This window comes from Littorina saxatilis, linkage group LG6 (genome assembly GCF_037325665.1).
Source record: "Littorina saxatilis isolate snail1 linkage group LG6, US_GU_Lsax_2.0, whole genome shotgun sequence".
NCBI classification, from domain to species: Eukaryota; Metazoa; Mollusca; class Gastropoda; order Littorinimorpha; family Littorinidae; genus Littorina; species Littorina saxatilis.
This window is the reverse complement of record NC_090250.1, coordinates 10,332,396-10,354,895: the sequence shown is the minus strand read 5'-3', so window position 1 is coordinate 10,354,895 and position 22,500 is coordinate 10,332,396. Positions and strand designations below refer to the sequence as shown.

Sequence of the window (22,500 nt, the reverse complement as noted above, 5' to 3'; positions counted from 1 at the left end):
GAGAGAGAGAGAGAGAGAGAGAGAGAGAGAGAGAGAGAGAGAGAGAGAGAGAGAGAGGTTTGTCTTTCGCTGGGGTATGCAGTGCCTTGGCGTTGCACATCTACTTAATTTAAAATTATCACTGAGTCACAAAATAATAAAGCAAGAAAGAATACAGTGTTACTGAAACTGTTGTAAATGGCAAAATGCTGTTGCCATGAATACACATTTGAATGCTAGTAATGTAGCACCAATATATGACACATTGCCTGTTGTAAATGGCAAAATGGTTTATGAAAGAGATTTACAGTTTCACTCCAACAAAAAATGTAAGCTTACTTCGTAGCTTTCTGTTGCTGTTGCCATAAATACCCAAAGACACTGGCATACAAATAATATAGCATCAATATAGGACATTGTATTGATATTACCTACAATGATATCTGTCGTCAAGGTTAACAAATGCTGACTAGATGTAACAAAATAGATACAATATTATAATACTAAAGTGAGTGCTTAGTCATGCAGAGTGGCGTTTGCATAGAATTGAAGTCTATTCGTCACGAGGGTGAACAGCATGATAACTTTCCTGTATACTACTTCTTTAAAAGGAACACTTTATTATATTTAAATATCTGGGAAATTGTGGTTAAAAGACTTCGTTACTTCTTGATTGTTATTTACTATTATATTGAAGTGAATAGCAAAACGCTGTATTTGAAAACAGCATGGGATTTATATATATATATTGGTATCAGGTAATGCCCTAGTTTTTACAAATTGTAGCAAAGTCGATTAACTTTACTATGTACGATGTTTGCTTGCAAATTACAACACAAACGTGAAAAACTTAACTATTTGTAGAGTTCTAAGGCATTGCAGACAAAGCAACTGCAAGAAAGTCAGGTTTTAGCAGTGTGAAAATCCGCTGAAAACGGTCTTATATCCCTTCCGTTAACATGGCTTCGTCCGGCCATACATGTAGGCTCTTGTGACACTGACCCTGAGCTGACCCTGAGGCACTGAAAAGGTTTTCACGGAAAAAGTCTCTCGAAGAACGAAATGGGTTAGGTACACGTGCACTCAAGTTAACCTCTGCTTTGACCTGTGTGCCAAGAGTGAGATGAGAGAGAGCAGAGACACACACACTCCCACGCCGTAGATCAGATTAATAGGTGCTTGATTTTGGTATTTTGATTTTACATAACATTAAACCTTTCTTCTTATTATTATTATGGTGAGCTTATATAGCTTTACATATTAATTTCTGCCGTGTGAAATGGAATTTTTTTTACAGACAGACAGACAAACAAACATTTTTTACACACAATATATAACGCATTCACATCGACCAGCAAACCTCAAGCCTGTTAGGCGAGCATTCACCTTTCGCGGCCTTTATTCCAAGTCACACGGGTATTTGATGGACATTTTTATCTATGCCTATACAATTTTGCCAGGAAAGACCCTTTTGTCAATCGTGGGATCTTTAACGTGCACACCCCAATATAGTGAAGGGACCTCGGTTTTTCGTCTCATCCGAAAGACTAGCATTTGAACCCACCATCTAGGTTAGGAAAGGGGGGAGAAAATAGCGGCCTGACCCAGGGTCGAACACGCAACCTCTCGATTCCGAGCGCAAGTGCGTTACCACTCGGCCACCCAGTCCCATGGGGTTCATGGTCATGGCAACAGCCTTAATAATATTATATCATGTATAATATTACATTTCAGCATATGTGAATTACATGTCATCATACCAAACTGTCATACATTTTTATTCCCACATCATTCTGATTGATCACAACCAAACCTACTATCAGTGGACACATCCAAATACAAGCGCCTGTTCTTGACAACTTGCGACTGATCTAAAAATAAAAACCAGTGCAATTTCCTCGGTCTGGCTTTGCCACGACACTCACGGTTTGGCCTGTAGGTAAAATGTACAATGTATTTTCTGATTTGTGCACAAAAGCTTTTTTTTTTTTTTTTTAACATAACAATGTTTAATGTCATTGTTTGTTTAAAAGACCATGGTCACATTTGTACAAAAAATGTTAAATTAGAAAATAAATAACATTTTGGTTCATGAAAAAAAGAAATAAAAATGTCGGTAGATAAGTCACTCAAATACAGCAATGCATGAATGGCTCGGTTTGAGTTTGTTGCGGTTGACCCTGCACAAATCGACCTATGATGTTTTTGTTCAACAATTTTGCCGCCACCCCTCCCATAGGATGACGTATTCCACAACTTCCTGTGTTGCTCAGTGATTTTGTTAGAATTCAAATTCTTGTGACACACTTCTTCTTGTTCATTTCCTGTGCCTGTGATTTGTTTGAGCACATTGTGAGGTATTTCACCACAGACTACAAACGGCGACTTCCTGTCACGTGTTCGCCCATGAACAAAAATGTCTCCTCCTGCACGCTACTTACCCGTCGCCAAAGACGACCCGCTCGTGCGGCTCGTCAATCAAGAAAGTTGACCTGGGATAATAGAATAATCCCCACCCTTAAACCACCAGGCGCGACCGGGATCCAAACCAACGACCTTCCGCTTTGGAGACGTATCATCCTCTAGGCCATTGCGCCCGTCGTTCAAGATGACTCACCTCCATGGACGTTGATTGTCTCTTCAGAACGTTGCTGTCAGCCTTGTCTGTGGGCGCGGGATGTGATGGTGTCTTCTGCGCGAAGAGCTCCTCAAGCTTGCCGTATTCCACTGAGATGCTGTCCCTCATCTTGTTCACGTCTCCCCACACACTGCTCTCTGAAAACAACACGGTATTCATTTTACAATTCTTTTACCAGTTGTCTTGGGATGGGATGGGGTCTTCTGTGCGAAAACGCTCCTCTAGCTTGCTCTACAGTAATAGTGATACGCATCTTGTTCAACTCTCAACTTACGATGGACTCTTGAAATAAAAGTCCTACCATGCCGGGGATGGGGGGTTATTCCACGTGAACGTTTTTGTCTTGACACACAAACACACAGACACACACACACACGCACACACACACACATACACACACAAACACACATATATACTCACATACACATACACACACACACACTCACACACACACACGCACACACACACACACACAGACACAGACACACACGCACACACACACACACACTCACACACGCATACATACATACACACGCACACACACACACGCACACACACACACACACACGCACACACACACACACACACTCACAGACACACACACACGCATACATACACACACACGCACACACACGCACACACACACACACACACACACACACACACACACACACACACACACACACACACACACACACACACACTGCACACAAAGTCAATTTTAGCAAGTAGATACTCTACAAACAAAATTGGGGGAGTTTGTATACACTTTCCTAAAAAAAGAAACAATGTATCGATTGGAGATTGGATTTCCCTTCTTTGAGTCATGTGACGTCAGAGGCCGACAAAACTTTATAATTTGGCTTTTCAGGTTGACCGAAACTTCAAAGGAACTCAAAAAAACAAAAACGTCATGTGTTTGATTGCATGTGTGTGTGCTGTTCAATGTCAAAACAACAACAAAGTGAGTACATGACGTGTGTTTTGTAGTTCCTTTGAAGTTTCGGTCAACCTGAAACGCCCAAATATGAAGCTTATGTGTTTGATTGCATACATGTATGTTTGTGGATTGCATGCATGTGTGTGTGTGCTCGTTCAATCGTCAAAACAACAACAAAGTCAAAAGTACCTGATAGGAATTCGATCGATACATAAATGTTATTTGCGTGTTTGACCAAAATATGACATTTTACACAGATCTCGACAGTCATTGTTCACCTCGACCGCTAGCGCGGTCTCGGAGAACAATGACTGTCTCGATCTGTGTAAAATGTCATATTTTGGTCAAACACGCAAATAACGTATAATGAATTCATTTTGTTCTCTTTCTTCGCGTGTCTTATAAACAATACGTGTCATGAAAATAAAGTTTATTCGTATTCGTATTCACACACACACACACACACACACACACACACACACACACACACACACACACACACACACACACACACACACACACACACACACACACACACACACACACACACATCACTCACGTCTAACCATGGCGGGGGGCAGTTTGTTCCACGTGAACGTCTTCATCTTGACAGACGGCGAGGGTGTCTTGATGGGCTTCACTTCCGGTACAGCCGCGGTCACGTGACGGAGTTGCACGCCCCCTGGCGACATGGGAGGTAATGGTGGGGGCGGGGCACCGGGTGAGAGGGGGCGGGGGGAGGAGGAGGAGGGGGACACAACCCGCCTGGAGAAGGAGGGGGTGGTGGAGGGGGAGGGGCTCCGCCGGGTGAAGGGGGCGGTGGGGGTGCGGGTGCGGGTGGGGGCGGGGCTAGTCCGCCCTGTGTTGAAGTCTGAAAATGACAGGTCAATCTTGTCATTGTTAATGTAGAATCTTGTGTTGTAGTCTGAAAATGACGGGTCAGTCTTGTCACAGTATGGTTAATGTAGAATATTGTGTTGTAGTCTGAAAATGACGGGTCAGTCTTGTTACAGTATGGTTAATGTAGAATCTTGCGTGTTGTAGTCTGAAAATGATGGGTCATTCTTGTCACAGTACTGTTTAGTACAGAAACTTGTGTTGAAGTCTGAAAATGACAGATGAGCCTTGTCACAGTATTGTTCAGTGCAGAAACGTTAAAGCATGAAATTAATAGGCCAAAGTTCATGTCGCGAAGTGTACGACGCCTTGGTACAGCCTCTGGTTAAAAATGACGGGTTGTTCTTGTCACAGTATTGTTAATGCAGAACCTTGTGTTGAAGTCTGAAAATGACAGATGAGCCTTGTCACAGTATTGTTCAGTGCAGAAACGTTAAAGCATGAAGTTAATAGGCCAAAGTTCATGTCGCGAAGTGTACGACGCCTTGGTACAGCCTCTGGTTAAAAATGACGGGTTGTTCTTGTCACAGTATTGTTAATGCAGAACCTTGTGTTGAAGTCTGAAAATGACAGATGAGCCTTGTCACAGTATTGTTCAGTGCAGAAACGTTAAAGCATGAAGTTAATAGGCCAAAGTTCATGTCGCGAAGTGTACGACGCCTTGGTACAGCCTCTGGTTAAAAATGACGGGTTGTTCTTGTCACAGTATTGTTAATGCAGAACCTTGTGTTGACGTCTGAAAATGACAGATGAGCCTTGTCACAGTATTGTTCAGTGCAGAAACGTTAAAGTATGAAATTAATAGGCCAAAGTTCATGTCGCGAAGTGTACGACGCCTTGGTACAGCACGGTTGGTAAAAAAAGTTTCGAGATGTCGACCACTGGCTCAATAGACGATTTTCTGAAGTAACTCCGTCGGGATTGTATGGGTTGTGAAAGAGTGAATTAATGCCCTTGCTCTTCCTCTGACAAATCACTTCACACGTGCTCATGTTCACGTGTTTTCGACACTTCAGTGGAATATAGAAACAGAGCTTTCATATTCAATTTGACAGCTGTTCTTTGAATTCAAGTAACGCAGTTAATACGAAAGACTGAGAGTGAACGGCCAAGCAGTTACCTCCCTTGTAATGAAACTCGACCATCAAATTCCCAACAACAAAAAAACTCCATTTTGCAGACCAATTTTTCTTGACATTTTCCTGTACACGTACCTGTGATTCTGATGCCTGTCCGCTCCTAGAGCCGAGAATCCCCGATCTTCTCTGTAGCCTTGCTCCCGGACTCTTCAGCTCGGAATCCTCTGTTTGCACCGCTTTGTCCTCTCTCTGTGAGGCCAGGGACCGCGCCTGTTTCAACACGTTCTCCGCTTCAAGTGCGTTCTCGACAGCTTCGCGGGTAAGACGCTCCAGAAGAAGCCATGTGCCTTCACTGAAAAGGAAAGCATTCCAAAATTACCGTCATTACACGATTATATTCTACAGCACAGATCTTTTTAGGCTTCTACATGCAATAAGAGCATTCGTTGACCATACCAACAATTAACATATGTTGCCTGCATTCTGTGTCCGTACAGAGAGAGACATTTTCGCTGACAAAATTTAGCAGTTGACATAGGAGTCACTTTTGAAATTAATTCAACCAAAAATCCCGTTCTACATAATTATGAAACAGCGAGACTGCCGTTCATTCTTGGGCATTGGTTTTAAGTTGAAGGATGCGCTGATTCTGTGTAAAATCCCGAAAAGAGCTGTGTAAAAGCCTGAAAAAATGAGCGTGAAAGCCTAAAAAGATCTGTGTAAAAGCCTGACTAAAGCTGTGTACAAGCCTAAAAAGATATGTGTCAAAGCCTGACAAGCGCTGTGGGGGTGAACACGATTGCCTGCAAGAGAAGGAATGTAGGTTTACACGTATGATTCCTTCCCTTCCACTTTCTTTTTCTCGCTTGTACGACTGAACTCTTAGTCGTGATGCAGAGTTTGTTATTAGTGTGTTAATGTTAGCACACACTCAGTGCCTCTGAAGGGTTGGTTATCTTTGTGGTTTCAAAATGTGGCCTACCTCTCTGGTCCTCCTAGTATAGTTACCTCATTGTATGGTAACCACTGAAAATATAAGAATAAGGTCAAGAAGAAAGGAACGAGAAAATAAGAACGAAAGAGCGTGTGTGTGTGCGTGAGTGCGTGTGTGTGTGTGAGTTTGTGTGTGTGTGTGTGTGTGTGCGAGTGCGTGTGTGTGAGTGTGAGTTTGTGTGTGTGTGTGTGTGTGTGTGTGTGTGAGTGTGTGTGTGTGTGTGTATGCGTGCGTGCGTGCGTGCGTGCGCGCGTGTGTGTGAATGTGTGTGTGTTTGTGTGTGTGTGTGTGTGTGTGTGTGTGGACAGCAAAGAGCCGCACTATGTGTTTACCTGTGGGTACAGTTGGGGTCTATTTGGTACAAGTTGTACAGTATTCCCAGCAGTGACATGGCTATCGGCGTATCGGCAACCTGAAAACATAATAATAGTATAAAATAATAGTACGGCGTTATCACAAGAGCAAAATACATCAGTTGATCGTTTTACCCTATTTGTGCTCTTCTGTTTGGTACACGATTGATTCATCAATATACTTACTTCCTCGCTATCATTTTGGTATTTGGAATTTGTATCCCATCGTCCTGTGGGGAATGGAAATTCGGGTTGCTTTTTCATTGGGGAAATGCGTATCAAGGTGTAACCAGCCACCTGCACTTATGGCAGAATGATCGAGGTCCTTTACGTGCCACTGTGGTGACACGGGGATGGGACATGGATACAGTCTCTGAGTCTACACATAAAGTTGACCCGAGTCCGTCCCGGCCTGGATACGAACCCGTCACCCTAGGATCACAAGTCCAGTGATATCTCTACCACCTGAGCTACCCGGCCCCTATTCTCTCCCAAACCCCCCTACCCCCCACCCCCACCCCCAATCTATCACCCCACCTGCCCCACCTTTTTGTGCAGGGCAGCGAAGAGTTCCTGTGGCTGAGACATGTCCACGTTGTCGTTATTCATCTCTTCGAGGGCGTCAGCATCGGCAGACAACTCTTCCTCGAACACGTCCAGTTGCACGTGCAGATCTCTGTCCTCGTCATAGCGCACCGTATTAATCGCTTCCTGGATGTTGAGCGCTGCAAGGGAAGACACAGATCTTAAAGGCTGAACAAGGGGTCTCTGTCTCTGAAAAAAAATCTTAAAGGCTAAACAAGCTAGGGTCTCTGTCTCTAAAAAAAATCTTAAAGGCTGAACAAGGATCTCTGTCTCTACAAAAAGTTTAAAGGCTGAACAAGGGTCTCTGTCTCTAAAAAAAACCAGGTTAAAGGGCTGAACAAGGGTCTGTCTCAAAAAAACTTAAAGGCTGAGAAAGGGTCTCTGTCTTAAAGAAAATCTTAGAGGCTGAGCAAGGGTCTCTGTCTCAAAGAAAATCTTAGAGGCTGAGCAAGGGTCTCTGTCTCAAAGAAAATCTTAGAGGCTGAACAAGGGTCCCTTTTTCTGTTTCTGTCCTGTATGTTTAGCGCTGGGAAAAAAAGCAAAGAGCTTAAAGGCTGAGCGTGGGACCCTTAATTAATGTTAATTTCATGAATATGTAAACAAAAATAAAACATTGATAAAACCAACTACTATCCCCTTACCGATGAACTCGTTGCGTATCCTGACCCTGTCCCTGATGTTCTCGTTGGCCACGATGACGGAGTTGACGAGCGCCATGACGCACGTGCTGTACGTCACCAGGTCCGCCTTGCCCAGCTCCGTCACCAGCAGGCTGAACCGGTACGGCAGCTTCTGCCACGTCTGGGGGACAGTGGGAATTATTATTAACAAAGGAACAAAGCAGCCAACCAGAACAAGCAAACAAGCAAGAAAGCAAACAATCAAACAATCAAACAATCAATCCATCAAACAATCAAACAATCAAACAATCAAACAATCAAACAATCAAACAATCAAACAATCAATCCATCAATCAAGCAATCAAGCAATCAAGAAATCAAGCAATCAAACAAACAACCAACCAACAAGAAACAAACAAGCAAACAAACAAACAAACAAACTAACACACAAACAATTAATCAATCAATCAATCAATCAATCAATCAATCAATCAATCAAGCAATTCATCCATCAATTCATCAACCAACTAACCAACTAACAAAAACAACACAAAACAAAAAACCCAACTAAGGTCAGCCTACGGAACGTTTAATTATAGGCACAAAAATAGTTCCGTTTGAACTTGGACCTATCGGTGAACCGGTAGGCAACAAAAAAGACATCTCGGGAATTTAATATGTGTTGTTTTAGAACATCTTGCCACACAAGGCGAACAATGTTAAACCATGGCTAATTCCACTGTCCCATACTTGTAAAATAACAGCAATGGAAGACGATTGTTTTTTTGAGAAGCCATACCTTGTATTTGTCGAGTTTTACAGGTGACATAGGTTATACCTTGTATTTGTCGAGTTTTACAGGGGACATAGGTCTCACCTTGTATTTGTCGAGCGCATCTAGAGTGAGGTAGTAGCCTTCCTTGGAGTACAGACACAGCGCTGACAACAGCTCAAATATCTGCATCTTCACCATTAAATTGTTCGTCTGTAGTGCTGCAACAGTCAGTTGATCAGTCAATTAATCAATCAATCAATCAATCAATCAAGCAAGCAAGCAAGTAAGCAATTAAGCAAGTAAGCAGGCAAGCAGTTAATCAATAAATTAATCAATGAAGCAATTCAGTAATATAACCAGCAAACAGACCATCCATCCATCCATCCATCCATCCGTCTGTTCGTCCGTCCGTCCGTCTGTTAGTCCGTCTATCCGTCCGTCCGTCCGTCAGCCTGTCCGTCCGTCGATCCATCCATCCATCCATCCATCCATCCATTCCAAAAACCAATCAACCAACAAACCAACAAATAAATCCATCAACGCATCAATTATTCAATCAAGTAATCAAGAAAGAAACGGAAGCAAAATCAACCATGCCATTAATCAATCAATGTAATCACATTTTCAAATTAACAAGCAATTAAGCAAGCAAAGAGATAACACGGATACGGTGTTGCTCCAAGAAGAAAAGTTTAATTCTTGAACAAGTTGTGTCCCAAATATTGATAAGGGATCATCTGGCTCCTCAGCCATAATTATTGCAACAAAAACTCATCAAAACTAATCTGTCAACTAGCCGTGCATAATACATCTAATACAAACTAATCGAAATTAAACAGTCAACCGGACATCCATAATGGCACAACTCCTCAAAAATGATCTGTCCATTCGTCACGTTTAACTGTTCGAACTCATCAAAGCTCCATCACTGCCACAATAAGTATCAGTTACGTTTTCTGCGATCATAACAAAAACCCTTTCCCTGACAAGGGAAACAACTGATACATAATGCCTTTGGAATTCCAGCAGCATAATTCCCTCCCTTGGAGATTTTTTTTCTCTTCAGTTTTCTCTTGCTTGTTATGATTTTTTTCAATTACATTCTTCCGGCAGTCAAGGGTTTTCGTTAGAAAACTATACCGAAAGGGCATAATCGAATCAACTCTTCGGCAAACCTAGTGTATACTAGTTGGGAGCAATCAATCAGATATGATCGTTTTTGCTTGGCGGTCGCGTCGCGTTCCTTCTTTGTTGTATTATAAGCTAACTCTGATGTACAGTTAAAACAATTCACACAAAATTATAAACAGACACAGACACAAAACACACGTACATACAGACTCTGACAGATGACAGATAGAGAGAGAGAGAGAGAGAGAGAGAGAGAGAGAGAGAGAGAGAGAGAGAGAGAGAGAGAGAGAGAGAGAGAGAGAGGCAGACACACAGACACAGACGCACGCACGTACGCACACTCACACCAACTGACAAGCATACACACGCACGCACGCACGCACGCACACATACACACACACACGCACGCATGTAAGCGGCACACACGCACGCACACACACAAACACACACACACACACACACACACACTGAGCACACACACACACACACACACACGTTCTCTTTCTCTCTCTCTCCCTCTCTCTCTCTCCCGCTCTCTCTCTCCCTCTCTCTCTCCCTCGATCTCACTCTCTCTCTCTCTCTCTCCCTCTCTCTCTCTCTCTCTCTCTCTCTCTCTCTCTCTCTCTCTCTCTCTCTCTCTCTCTCTCTCTCTCTCTCTCTCTCTCTCTCTCTCTCTCTCTCTCTCTCTATCTCTCTCCCCTCTCTCTCTTTATCGGTGTAAATTCCTTTACAACGGAACAGAGTCATCTGTGAACAAAGATGGAAAGAAGAGGACAAAGCCCGAACAATAAGAGCTAAGTATAAGGCAAACTACGCCGCGCAGTCTTTCCTGCCCGGAACATCCTACGGTGTCTACACATGCAGGAACTTCAAGAATTCCTGGAATTTTCTTGCAGAATGTAAACACGGCTCCGTCACTGACTGAAAAACATTAAAACACGATAGAACCTTCGGGATACAGACGGAGGAAACCCTGTCCGAACTTGCGATATGGCGCACCCCCTCCCCTCCCCTCCCCCTCCCCCCTCTCTATGTCTTTCTATCTTCTTTCTTTCTTCTCTCTCTCTCTCTCTCTCTCTCTCTCTCTTTCATATAATGCACTAATGTACATAAACTTATACTGTTTTACTAATTATGTAAGTATGTAGTAGTAGTTATTATAGTAGATTTACTCCCTCTTTAGGGCGAGGGCCAGATGCAAAAAAGTATACCAATGCTTATTCTGTTACCCTCGTAAAATAAAGAATTGTCATTGTCATTGTCATTGTCATTGTCTCTCTCTCTCTCTCTCTCTCTCTCTCTCTCTCTCTCTCTCTCTCTCTCTCTCTCTCTCTATTAATTGTAAGAATGCGCACCGGAAACTACTCATTATCCCATTGTTCTGACGTCAGACAACAGAATTATCATGTGCGTATCAGGTAAATCCACGCCAAAATTCGTATGCTTTTTCAAAGGCCTGTGCCCATGGTATTTCCTTCTCTCCTTAGTTCTATTTACGATTTCTATGACCCCCTCCCCCTGCTTTTTTTTGCAGGCTATTTGATGTCCACCCTCTAACACACACACACACACTTACACACACACACACACACACACACACGCACTCACACACACACACACACACACACACACACACACACACACACACACACAAATCTACACCGGATTTTGTGTAATAGTTCTGAAACTTTAACAGCACAGTACGTAACATATATCAGATGAGTCACCCAAAGATAATAATTATGATGCATTAAGTCTTGTGACATTACTCCCCTCTAAACCCTGTCAGTTCTATTTCCAGAAACTCTAACATTTGAAATAAGGTCTATTCATTTTCTTATTTACTCGCATCTGTGCATATACGCGGGCTGTTGACAGCGATAATAAGCTTATTATGCTGTAAAACTCGAGTCAAATTCGAAAAAAAATAAAACAACAACTCGCTGGAAGCGATATCAAAACATTTAGTCAATATAATTGAAATGTTTATTTTTTATTTTTTTATTTTTATATAAATATTATATATATATTAAAGCGGTGACAAATATACACACACAAATATCAGCTGAATACGAAGATCAAAGCACATGGACACAGGCACACTCCTAGAGACAGGCAGACAGACATGTCAGCTTTTGAGTTTCAAGTTATACTAAGTTTTGAGTACAAAACTGGGTAGAATGCTGAAGCACCGTAATACACTTCAAAATTATTCTTTTGTTTTTATCGCAAGAAGATGGGAATTTAGGATATCAAACGTGCTTGTTTCAGATTTTGACCTTATTACATTGATGCCGATGCATCACTTCATATTTGTGTGTTGTTGGTTTTTGCCGAGTTCTCAAATTGAACACGGTTTTGCAAATTTAGCATTCAGCATTGAACGTGACCCCCAAAAAGATCAATTTACAAGCAGCTGTTACAACATCCAACAAACATCACATTATTTCTAGCTTTTGTTGCATTGTTGTGTGTCATACGCATTTTCCGAGGTCTATTCACACGTTCGATTGAACGAATGCAGAAATGGGCGGGGATATAGCTCAGTTGGTAGCGCGCTGGATTTGTATTCAGTTGGCCGCTGTCAGCGTGAGTTCGATCCCAGGTTCGGCGGAAATTTATTTCACAGAGTCAACTTTGTGTGCAGACTCTCTTCGGTGTCCGAACCTCCCCCCGTGTACACTACATTGGGTGTGCACGTTAAAGATCCCACGATTGACAAAAGGGTCTTTCCTGGCAACATTGCTTAGGCACAGTTAATAATTGTCTACCTATACCCGTGTGACTTGGAATAATAGGCCGTGAAAGGTAAATATGCGCCGAAATGGCTGCAATCTACTGGCCGTATAAAATTTCTTATTCCCCCCTCTGCTTCTTTACCTCTGTAAACTTGTAGGGGTAGTTATTTTTCGATAATGACCCAGCAACCAAACAAATAACGACCCAGCAACAGCCTGAATCCTCGATAGTGCAATGGGTTGAGAAGTTGTTCTGTTTCGGTACTACTTTTTGCGACTGAAAAGTTCCGAACGCTCTAACGTACGAAGTATACATCTCTGGAGCAAACAATACAAACATACCGCATTTAAATTAACAACTACAGGCCTGAACACATGAATCTTCATATAAAATCCATGAGTTCGGTTGTTTTCTGAATCTAGATTTGCCGTGCTCAAACGTTCATCACAAGCAATTTCCCGCAAGGCTCATACTTTGTCTAGCGACAAGAGTAGTTCCCCTTCTTTTCACTCAGTTTCTTCGACAACAGACTGCAATCCGACGGTCAGTTTTCAACAATATTTCATTTAATAAACAGATCACACGCAACCAAATGCACACATCTCATCAATTTAAACAACATAAAGCGGTTTCATACACTATTTTCCCCAGAAAACTGAACTTCATACAGTTTTTAACGTTGGAACACGGGTGCAAAAGTTCGTCTGCTAGTCCCATTTGACGAAAGAACAGTCATTATCCTAAGCGATACCAAAACATATACAGAACACACAATATCTGCCTTTGCCGCCACAGCAGAATAACAGCATATCTGTGTACTTGATTTTAGTCCAAAATAGGAAAACTGACAAGAAGTGTTAACAGAATGGAATGATTTGCACGGAACTATACAACCGCGCATTAATCGATCGCCTGCGCAGGTTGACTGGTTGAGTGAATAGGATTCGATCAAACTTTCGCAAAAAACCTCCTCTTTTCTTTGAATAACTGAAGAAAGGAGGAATAAAGAGGTTACACACCTCGTCTCAGTGATTATAAAAAATAATGGTCTCAGTTCGCGGTCATGAAAAAGCTCGCTAAAGCTCGCATTTTTCATGATCCGCTAACTTCGACCATTATTTTTGATAATCACTGAGACTCGGCATGTAACCTCTACATCTCACACGGCATCACTGCAGAGCGCCTAGAACTGTACCCACGGAATATGCGCCGGCGATATAAGACTCATTGATTGATTGAAATAAGAACGAATGCAGAAAGAAGATTTAACGCTGTCAAAGCGTGAGTAACCATTCAGTCAACCACAGGCGCTGAACACACCGATGGTAGCTTCCTACTCAATTTCGTGCTTCAACTTCTATGTTCAACAACAAACACAACATTATCCCCGAGTACGCTAGTACAAGGGTCCAGCAGACTTTAATTGTCTGTGTGTGTACGTGTGTGTCTCGACTTAACAGCTTATTGCTGGGAAACTACTGGGCGCAGTTCGTTCAAAAGTTGATACACTAACTTGATAATAGGTCCGATTGATCGTATTAAAACTTCATAATGTTACCTGGGACCTAAATGCGAAATAAACCACAAAAAACCGACTTGGCGGCGGGGGGAATTCGCGGAGCCACAGCCAGCCAGGCAGTCTCATAGAACAGCCGAACGCGTCACACATTGACTAGAAATATAGCGTCATAAAAAGATTACGTCACGGTCAAAAGTCTTTGACGTCTTTTTCTCTCGCGCGGTGTGTGTGTGTGTTCATTTTGTGCACATGTGTTACTGTTACTGTGTGTGTGTGTGTGTGTGTGTGTGTGTGTGTGTGTGTGTGTGTGTGTGTGCGTGCGCGTGCATGAGTCTGTACTCGTGTGTGTGTGTGTGTGTGTGTGTGTGTGTGTGTGTGTGTGTAAGAGAGAGAGAGATAGAGAGGAAGAGAGAGAGAGGGAGTGAGGGAGAGAGAGTGTGTGTGTGTGTGTCACTGTGTGTGTGTGTGTGTGTGTGTGAATGTGTGTGTGTGCATTTTCACTGTGATCAAATTACAAATAAAAGAGAAAGGCCAGTCACCACGCACATCCTCGGCTCGCATGCAATGTATTTATATAGCAAAGGGAATGCCTGTAATTCACACAGATCAATCACTTGTGCACAAGACAAAAACTTTCATACTGGGGGAGCGAGCCAATCTGAAGAGTACTCGGGTCCAGCGCGAGCGTTTTTTTTATTGTTAAGTGTAATTCACTTCATTAAAGGTATTTTAAAAGAATACGCAATGTTACGTATTTACATAATTATGACGAGCTTACCTGAGTAAGTGAAGTCTAATTGTGGTTTTATCGACCACAATGTAGAGAGGAAAGGGATTACGTGAGATAGAACGCGGGAATACGTCACTGTTTAACGACGTGTAAATGGTGCAGAAAAAAGAGAAAGAGAGAGGAAAGGGATAGGGAGGGAAAACGGTTATCAGTATAACTCTGAAGACAACTTAGGGCGAGGCACGTAATCCCTTTCCTCTCTACATTGTGGTCGATAAAACCACAATTAGACTTCACTTACTCAGGTAAGCTCGTCATAATTATGTAATTTTCTCTCCCACAATTCCGAGAGGAATGGGTCACGTGAGACTTTAAAGTCTGCAACATTTACACCCTAGCACTGTCGATGAATTGAAATACATATAAACCTACCCCAATTCTTCATGACAGAACAGCCTGTCCAAAACTCCTCCCACTGTCCACTGGTTTCTTGTAAAAAGTTGTGAAGGTGTTAGCCCGACGCCAACCAACAGTCTTCAGAATGGTTGCCAGAGGAATTTTACTTGCAGCTTTACTAGATGCAGCGGAACGAGTTGAATGCGGCGTAAATATTGTCATGTCAATACCCGCTTTTTGTAATCCAATCTTTGTCCATCGACGGATAGTATCTCTCAACACCGCTTTGTGAGGGGCTGTCCAACTGATAAAGAGTCTCGTTTCCGTTCCTCTAAATGCACGAGTTCTTTTGACATATTGTTTCAAATAATGTACAACACAAATTGCCAAATCAGACGGAAAAGCACAAAATACCACTTCATTCTGATGTTTGTTTGGGCCAGAAGTTTTGAGCAAATCCCCAAACCTACATCGTACATCTTCCTTTGTCCAACTCATGTTACGCAAGTCCATCAACCAAATCGCCTGTCCCCTTTGACTAGAGACCAACAAGCACAACAGCACAGTTTTAAGCGTCAATTGCGCCAGCGATAAAAGTTTTGCCGGTGACCATTCTTTTAAAAAATTTAGCACTAGATTAGCGTCCCAGGTCACACAAGTACGGGGCAAAGCTGGCCGTCTGTTGAAAGCTCCTTTCAAAAACTTCTTCACCAGTGGATGACAACCCACTGAACAATTATCCTGAAGGGACAATGCGGAAACAGCGCTTCGTGCCATGTTCAAACTGCTGTATCCTTTGCCTTCTTGGAACAGTTTCGTTAAAAACCTTATCAACTCATGTGGAGAGGCACAAAAGGGATCTCTATCCCGTTCAAGGCAATGCTGAAGCCAGCGTTTGAAATATGACTCGTAGTTACGCTTCGTACCCTCTCTCCAGGCTGACATGATAATGTCTGTTGCTTCATCCTGAATTCCCTGTTTCTGGAGGGCTGTCCGGACAAGGAACATGCTACTAGTTTCATCTTCTTCAGTAGTGGATGGTGCTCCCCTGTCAGTGGATGACTGAGTAAGTTTTCTTTTCGGGGTAACATGACCGGCAGTTCTACTAGTGGACGCAACAGTTTCGTGAACCACACTTGCGTTGTCCATAATGGCACCACCAGCACACACTCCGCCTCTAAGACTTCTATCCTTTGGAGCACTCTTGGAATGAGACTGAAAGGCGGAAAACAGAACGCCTTGAACAATGACCAGTCTAAGGAAAATGCATCAATGGCAAATGCATCTGGGTCAGGTTTCCATGAAACATACTTTCTTAACTGTGCGTTAACACGAGAAGCAAATAAGTCTACATCACAGAGACCAAACCGATTGATGACTTCTGCAAACACTTGTGTGTCCAAATGCCATTCAATGTTGTGTCTATCTACACGGGATTCTGCATCTGCCTCTATATTTAGGCAACCCGGTAAGTGTGTTGCTGTTACACAATTACTATGTGATAAGCACCACAACCAAATGTCTCTGGCAATGTCGTTGCACAAAACTTTTGTGCTGCCCATGTTATTAATACAAGCAACAGTGGTGCTATTGTCTGTAAGTAACTGAATGTAAGAGTGACATAATCCCCTGCAAAGGGATTTCAAGGCAAAATAAGCTGCTTTAAGTTCCAAACAGTTAATATGTTCAAAAGCTTCTTCCTTGGTCCACATTCCACCTGTGGTGCTACCATGACACTCCGCCCCCCACCCTATTTTCGAAGCATCTGATTTTACTATTACAGTAGGTATGCCTCTGCTAACAGGGGAAGGATATTGCTTTACATTATCAATCCACCAGAGAAGGTCTGAACGAACTTGCTCTGAAACCACAAGTTCTGCATCAAAGTCACCTTTCCTAACAGCAAGGGCTTCATTTTTTGCAATCTCTAATCGTTTAAAAAAGAGAGGTGCAACCCAAACACCCGGTTGGGCAGCCACTAAATATCCGATAACTTCAGCCAACTGCCTAATTGTACATTTCTTTCTTCCAGCCAAATCAGCGCACTTAGTACGAATTTTATCAACTGTCCGGGGGGTCAGAGAAACTAACATGTTCTGAGAATCAAGCTGAAACCCTAAAAACTCAATGCATTGAGTAGGTGTAAATACTGACTTCACAGGATGCACAGTAAAGCCCAAACGATCCAACAAAGCACATGTATCTAACACTGCTGCCTGGCATTCTTCAAAAGTGTCTCCTTGCAAAAGGGTATCATCAATGTATATCAGAAGGGTATGGCCAGATAAACGTAAGTGGGCCAATACAGGCTTTAGTAGTTTCGTGAAAATGCGGGGAGAATCACGATATCCCTGTGGAAGAGCCAGGAACTCAAAAGTTTTGCCATGAAACTGAAATCTGAAATATTTTCTGAACTTGTGAGCGATGCGTATGGAGAAATATGCATCTTTTAGATCAACTGAGGCAAAAAAGCAATCTTTTTTCATTAATGACACTGCGTTTTTTAATGTATCCATCTTGAAGTGAATCTTTTCAATTGTCTGATTCAAATTTTTTAGGTTTAAAATCACCCTTTGACTACCATCTTTTTTCTGACGCAAGAAAATACTGGATAAAAGTTGATCTGGCCGTTGATCCACCTCTTGAACAATCTGTTTCTCCACTAACTTCGCTACCTCATTAGCCACTAGCTCATCCTCGGAAGAAGAAAATCTAATTTCTTTCCTGTCTGGAATGTGTTCACCAGTGATCATAAATTCAATTTCAATTCCTGCGACTTGCTGAAGGATCCATCTATCAGAGGTTAACTGTCTCCAACTATTCAAATGATCAGCAACTTTTCCACTATGAAAGTTCTCAGGAGTATTCACAAATTTTGAACTGACCTGTTCCCTAAAAATAGAAACCGCTGGCGCACAAATATCAGATTCTAATCCCGTTTTGTTTTCTTGGAGGGAATCCCGCTCTGTTGGGAGTGGAACTTGGGAGAGAATTTGTGTCCTGTCTGTCGGTTGGAGACACCTCTTCTCTGCTGGTACTGTTGTCTCTGCTGAAACTGTTGTCGAGGTCGCCCTTGGTAGAACTGACGACCTCTGGTGGCGTTTTTTGAAAGGGGCTGTGACAGTGTGGATGATAATTTCCTGTTCTTCACTGCATCGTCGACCCTTTTCGCTAGATCCTCCCCAAACAAAAACTCGTTAGACGTCAGTTTGAGATTTAGCTGCGCATTGCATAAGGCCCTGCAGTCTTGGCTAAGTGTCGGCCTGAGTGCTTCGCGCCGCACCTGTGACAGGTCCTTGTGTGAAGCCATAAGAAGTCGAGCCGCATCGGCCAGTTTGCTAAAGCTGTCACGCTCACTCAACTTCCGACCTGCTGGTTTTTCTTTGAGGTCGGACATAAGCTGAGCGATAATTTTCAGCGTACAACCTACTTGTTCCTGAACAAAGGACAGGTTCGAGTGTCTTTTCTTTGCGAACTTGTCTAACAGTTTGCCATCTAATTCACGATTGAGAGTCGGCGTTCGAAGCGACGTGACATTTTTGGGCCGCGGATAGTTCTGAAGAGTGTCTCGCACACGTGCCCGATCTGATGGAAGAAGAAGTCCTTCCTCAAAACGATCTGCCAGAGATGGATGAATCCCCTCGCCAACTGTATCCACTACTATGCCTGCGTCAAAATCATTGTCCGAAGCAACATCCGTGTCTTCAGCCGAATCAAACTCATTTTCGAACTGCTCATGAGCAAATCTAACCGAAGCACCGTCTTCTCCATCCGCTTGCGACTCTTGCGCCGAACTGCTTTCGGTTCCATGCGACTCGGTTCCACGCGATGTTGAAGCAACAGGCGTCGCATTAAGCTTAGGCCTACCAACTTTCTCCAAATCAGATAGTCTGCCAGACAAGGCAGTCATTGTCTCCAAAATTTTGTCCATTTTCAGAGTAACTTCACAATCACGTGGGCCAGACGATCTCTTCTCTATTGAAAGAGACTTATCAACTCCCGTCTTTTCTGACGGTATCACTTCCGAAGGTTGTGCTTTCGCCGGTTTCTTGCCGGTTTTCTTCCCGCCAGCAGCACATTCACCACCTCCCGAGTCCGCCATATTCCGAACAAAAACCACACGAAAAAGTTATATTGATTCCTGCGGACGAGCAAGCGCACCCGTTACAGTATGAAAACAATTTAAAATCCACTGCAAAGATTTTCAAATCTTCAATGGACTAGTGCCCAGCCTTAGCACAGCGGACCTTCTGTGGCCCATAGTTCGCCTCAGGCGATAGTAATTGCTGTAATCGAGACAGCTGCTGAAAAAACAAAGAGGCTGCTTCAGCAAATCGTGACTGACTATGTCAGCAAATCGTGACTGACTGTGTCAGCAAACGTGTACTTCATTTCCGTAGCCAAAATAATATGTCATCCTACCAAAACAAGTCACAATTCCGACTGACCTTAGGTCACACGTGCAAAAACAAGTAACGATCCCAACTGACCCAAATATAGTAGGTCACACCTGCAAAAACAATGAACGCGCCGACTGACGCCTAACATTTCCATGTGTTAGCTTCGACGAATAAAATTCATACGCGAAACAACAAGTTCCCGGTTCAAAAAACCAACAAACACCGAAAACTCCAAACTGTTTCCTTACCTTGCAAGTTGACACAATGATAAACAATCAAAATAGTTAATACACTTCAACTAACCTACAACTAAAACTTGTACAGAGAAAGGTTAGAGGAAAATGAAAGCAAAGCAAGAGAGACAGTGCACCAACACGTCTTCACAGGACGGAAACCATTCGTTCAGTGACGTATTCCCGCGTTCTATCTCACGTGACCCATTCCTCTCGGAATTGTGGGAGATAAAATTAATGCATTTAGCCATAACCCGGGAATTCCTATTTTGGAGACTTGAAATCCACAATGTAAAACAATGTTTTTCATCGGAATGAGTTTATATGTGTATGTATTGGAGAAACTGCCTGTATTTCTTTCTTGTTCTTATATTTTTGTTTTGTCATGAACCCCCATGGGGTTTCTTGAAATAAATTTGCCCTACCTTACCTTGCCTTGCTTAAACTCTGTCTTCGACATGGGAACAGACCACCCCTCCACTTGGTCACGTACCGGCACGGTTGGCCTAGTGGTAAGGCGTCCGCCCCGTGATCGGGAGGTCGTGGGTTCGAACCCCGGCCGGGTCATACCTAAGACTTTAAAATTGGCAATCTAGTGTCTGCTCCGCCTGGCGTCTGGCATTATGGGGTTAGTGCTAGGGCTGGTCGGTCCGGTGTCAGAATAATGTGACTGGGTGAGGCAGGAAGCCTGTGCTGCGACTTCTGTCTTGTGTGTGGCGCACGTTAAATGTCAAAGCAGGACCGCCCTGATATGGCCCTTCGTGGTCGGCTGGGCGTTAAACAAACAAACAAACAAACTTGGTCACATGCCAACAATCCACACCCTGACTGCTAGCTGTGGTGAGTTGGAATTTTTTTATGCAATAATGACCAAAAAGACACCACAAGAAATTAATTTTTAAAATAATAGCACTGTGCGCAGAGATCACCCGAGCTGTTCATTGTTGGTATGTGACCAAGTGAAGAGGTGGTCTTATCCCTTGTGCAACCCTAACCAGATCTGAGACAGTGATGCGAACTGTTGCACGAGGCGGAGTGGGGCTTTAAACTCTCTCTGTTCAACTTGCTCTCTGTATTTGTCACAAGAGGGGAGGGGGAGGGGGTGGGGTGGGTGAGAGTAGCACCGCCACATCACCCGTTTCTAAAGAATACAATGTGTCGGTGACAAATGAGAAGATCACAAGAACAATTAGACCCAAACAAAACAAAAACAGAATGAACACGCACGCTTCCACGACTAAATGAACCTGACTGTCACAAGCATTTGAACGTCAAGAGAGAACACCACAGGGGGTCTAGGCACCAACAATGACTTACTGTGTTTGGGCTGAAACGTGAAATTAATGATCTGTAAACAAAACCGGATGAACAACTCAAAAACACAAGAGCAACATGTCACCCACTGTGATGGGGGCGGGGGAACAGGGTGGACTCAAGTGGGAGAGAGAGAGAAAGAGAGAGAGAGAGAGAGAGAGAGAGAGAGAGAGAGAGAGAGAGAGAGAGAGAGAGAGAGAGAGAGAGAGAGAGCGAGACCGAGAGACCAAGAGAGAGAGAGAGAGAGAGAGGGAGACCGAGAGAGGGACTGAGAGATAGAGAGTGACCAGAGAGCTTACTGGTTTCATGCAAAACCATTCTGGGTTCTTTATCGCTCGAACCTATGACGGCTTACTAGTGCCAAAAACTCATAATTGTAATTATTTCCCTTGATAATTACCATTTTCACGTGTTTATTACTAATTTTCCCGGAAAAATTACTAATTTTCCCGGAATAATTACTAACTTTCACCAGTCCTGTTAATTACTAATTTTTAGTTTTGGCTCACTTCCTGACGGATTGCTAGTGCCAAAACTAAAAATTAGTAATTTTCCCGTGAAAATGAGTAACTAACAGGTGAAAACAGTAACTAACAGCGTTAATTAGTAATTATCACGTGATAATGGGTAACCCCAGGTTTTGGCACTAGTAAGCCGTCATAGGGCTTACTAGTGCCAAAACCTCATAATTTTCACGTGTTAATTACTAATTTTCCCGGGAAAAATTTCTAACTTTCACCTGTTCATTACTAATTTTTAGTTTTGGCTCACTTCCTGACGGATTGCTAGTGCCAAAACTAAAAATTAGTCATTTTCCCGTGAAAATGACTAATTATCCCGTGAAAATGAGTAACTAACGAGTGAAAACAGTAACTGACAGCGTTAATTAGTAATTATCACGTGATAATGGGTAACCCCAGGTTTTGGCACTAGTAAGCCGTCATACGAACCAGGCCAAGGTTAACACAGGTAATTAACACCTTGCCATTGCAAGGTGGTTTAGTTGTAGCCAAGAAGGGGGAGAGTGGGGGGTTGGAGGGGGGGGGGGCGGTGAAGTGTTGGAGCAATAAACGAAAGGAAGCAGCAAATGTGTGTTGCACCCCAGACAGATTGTGCAGTCTGGTGTTTTGGAACTCTGCCCAGGTTGAGAAAGTTGGCCTTTTGAAAAAGTTCAGATC

The 22,500-nt window shown here is 43.0% G+C and overlaps 1 protein-coding gene across 1 annotated transcript in view; it reads right to left on the bottom strand.

The window, feature by feature from the left end:
- Positions 1-22,500, bottom strand: part of LOC138968461 (inverted formin-2-like) — a 114,472-nt gene that overhangs the window by 11,573 nt on the left and 80,399 nt on the right. The window contains 8 exon segments of the mRNA XM_070341036.1: positions 2,597-2,754; positions 4,117-4,290; positions 4,293-4,428; positions 5,669-5,885; positions 6,860-6,939; positions 7,427-7,605; positions 8,107-8,266; positions 8,963-9,078. Of these exon segments, the coding sequence (XP_070197137.1) occupies positions 2,597-2,754; positions 4,117-4,290; positions 4,293-4,428; positions 5,669-5,885; positions 6,860-6,939; positions 7,427-7,605; positions 8,107-8,266; positions 8,963-9,058 (1,200 nt within the window). The 5' untranslated portion in view covers positions 9,059-9,078.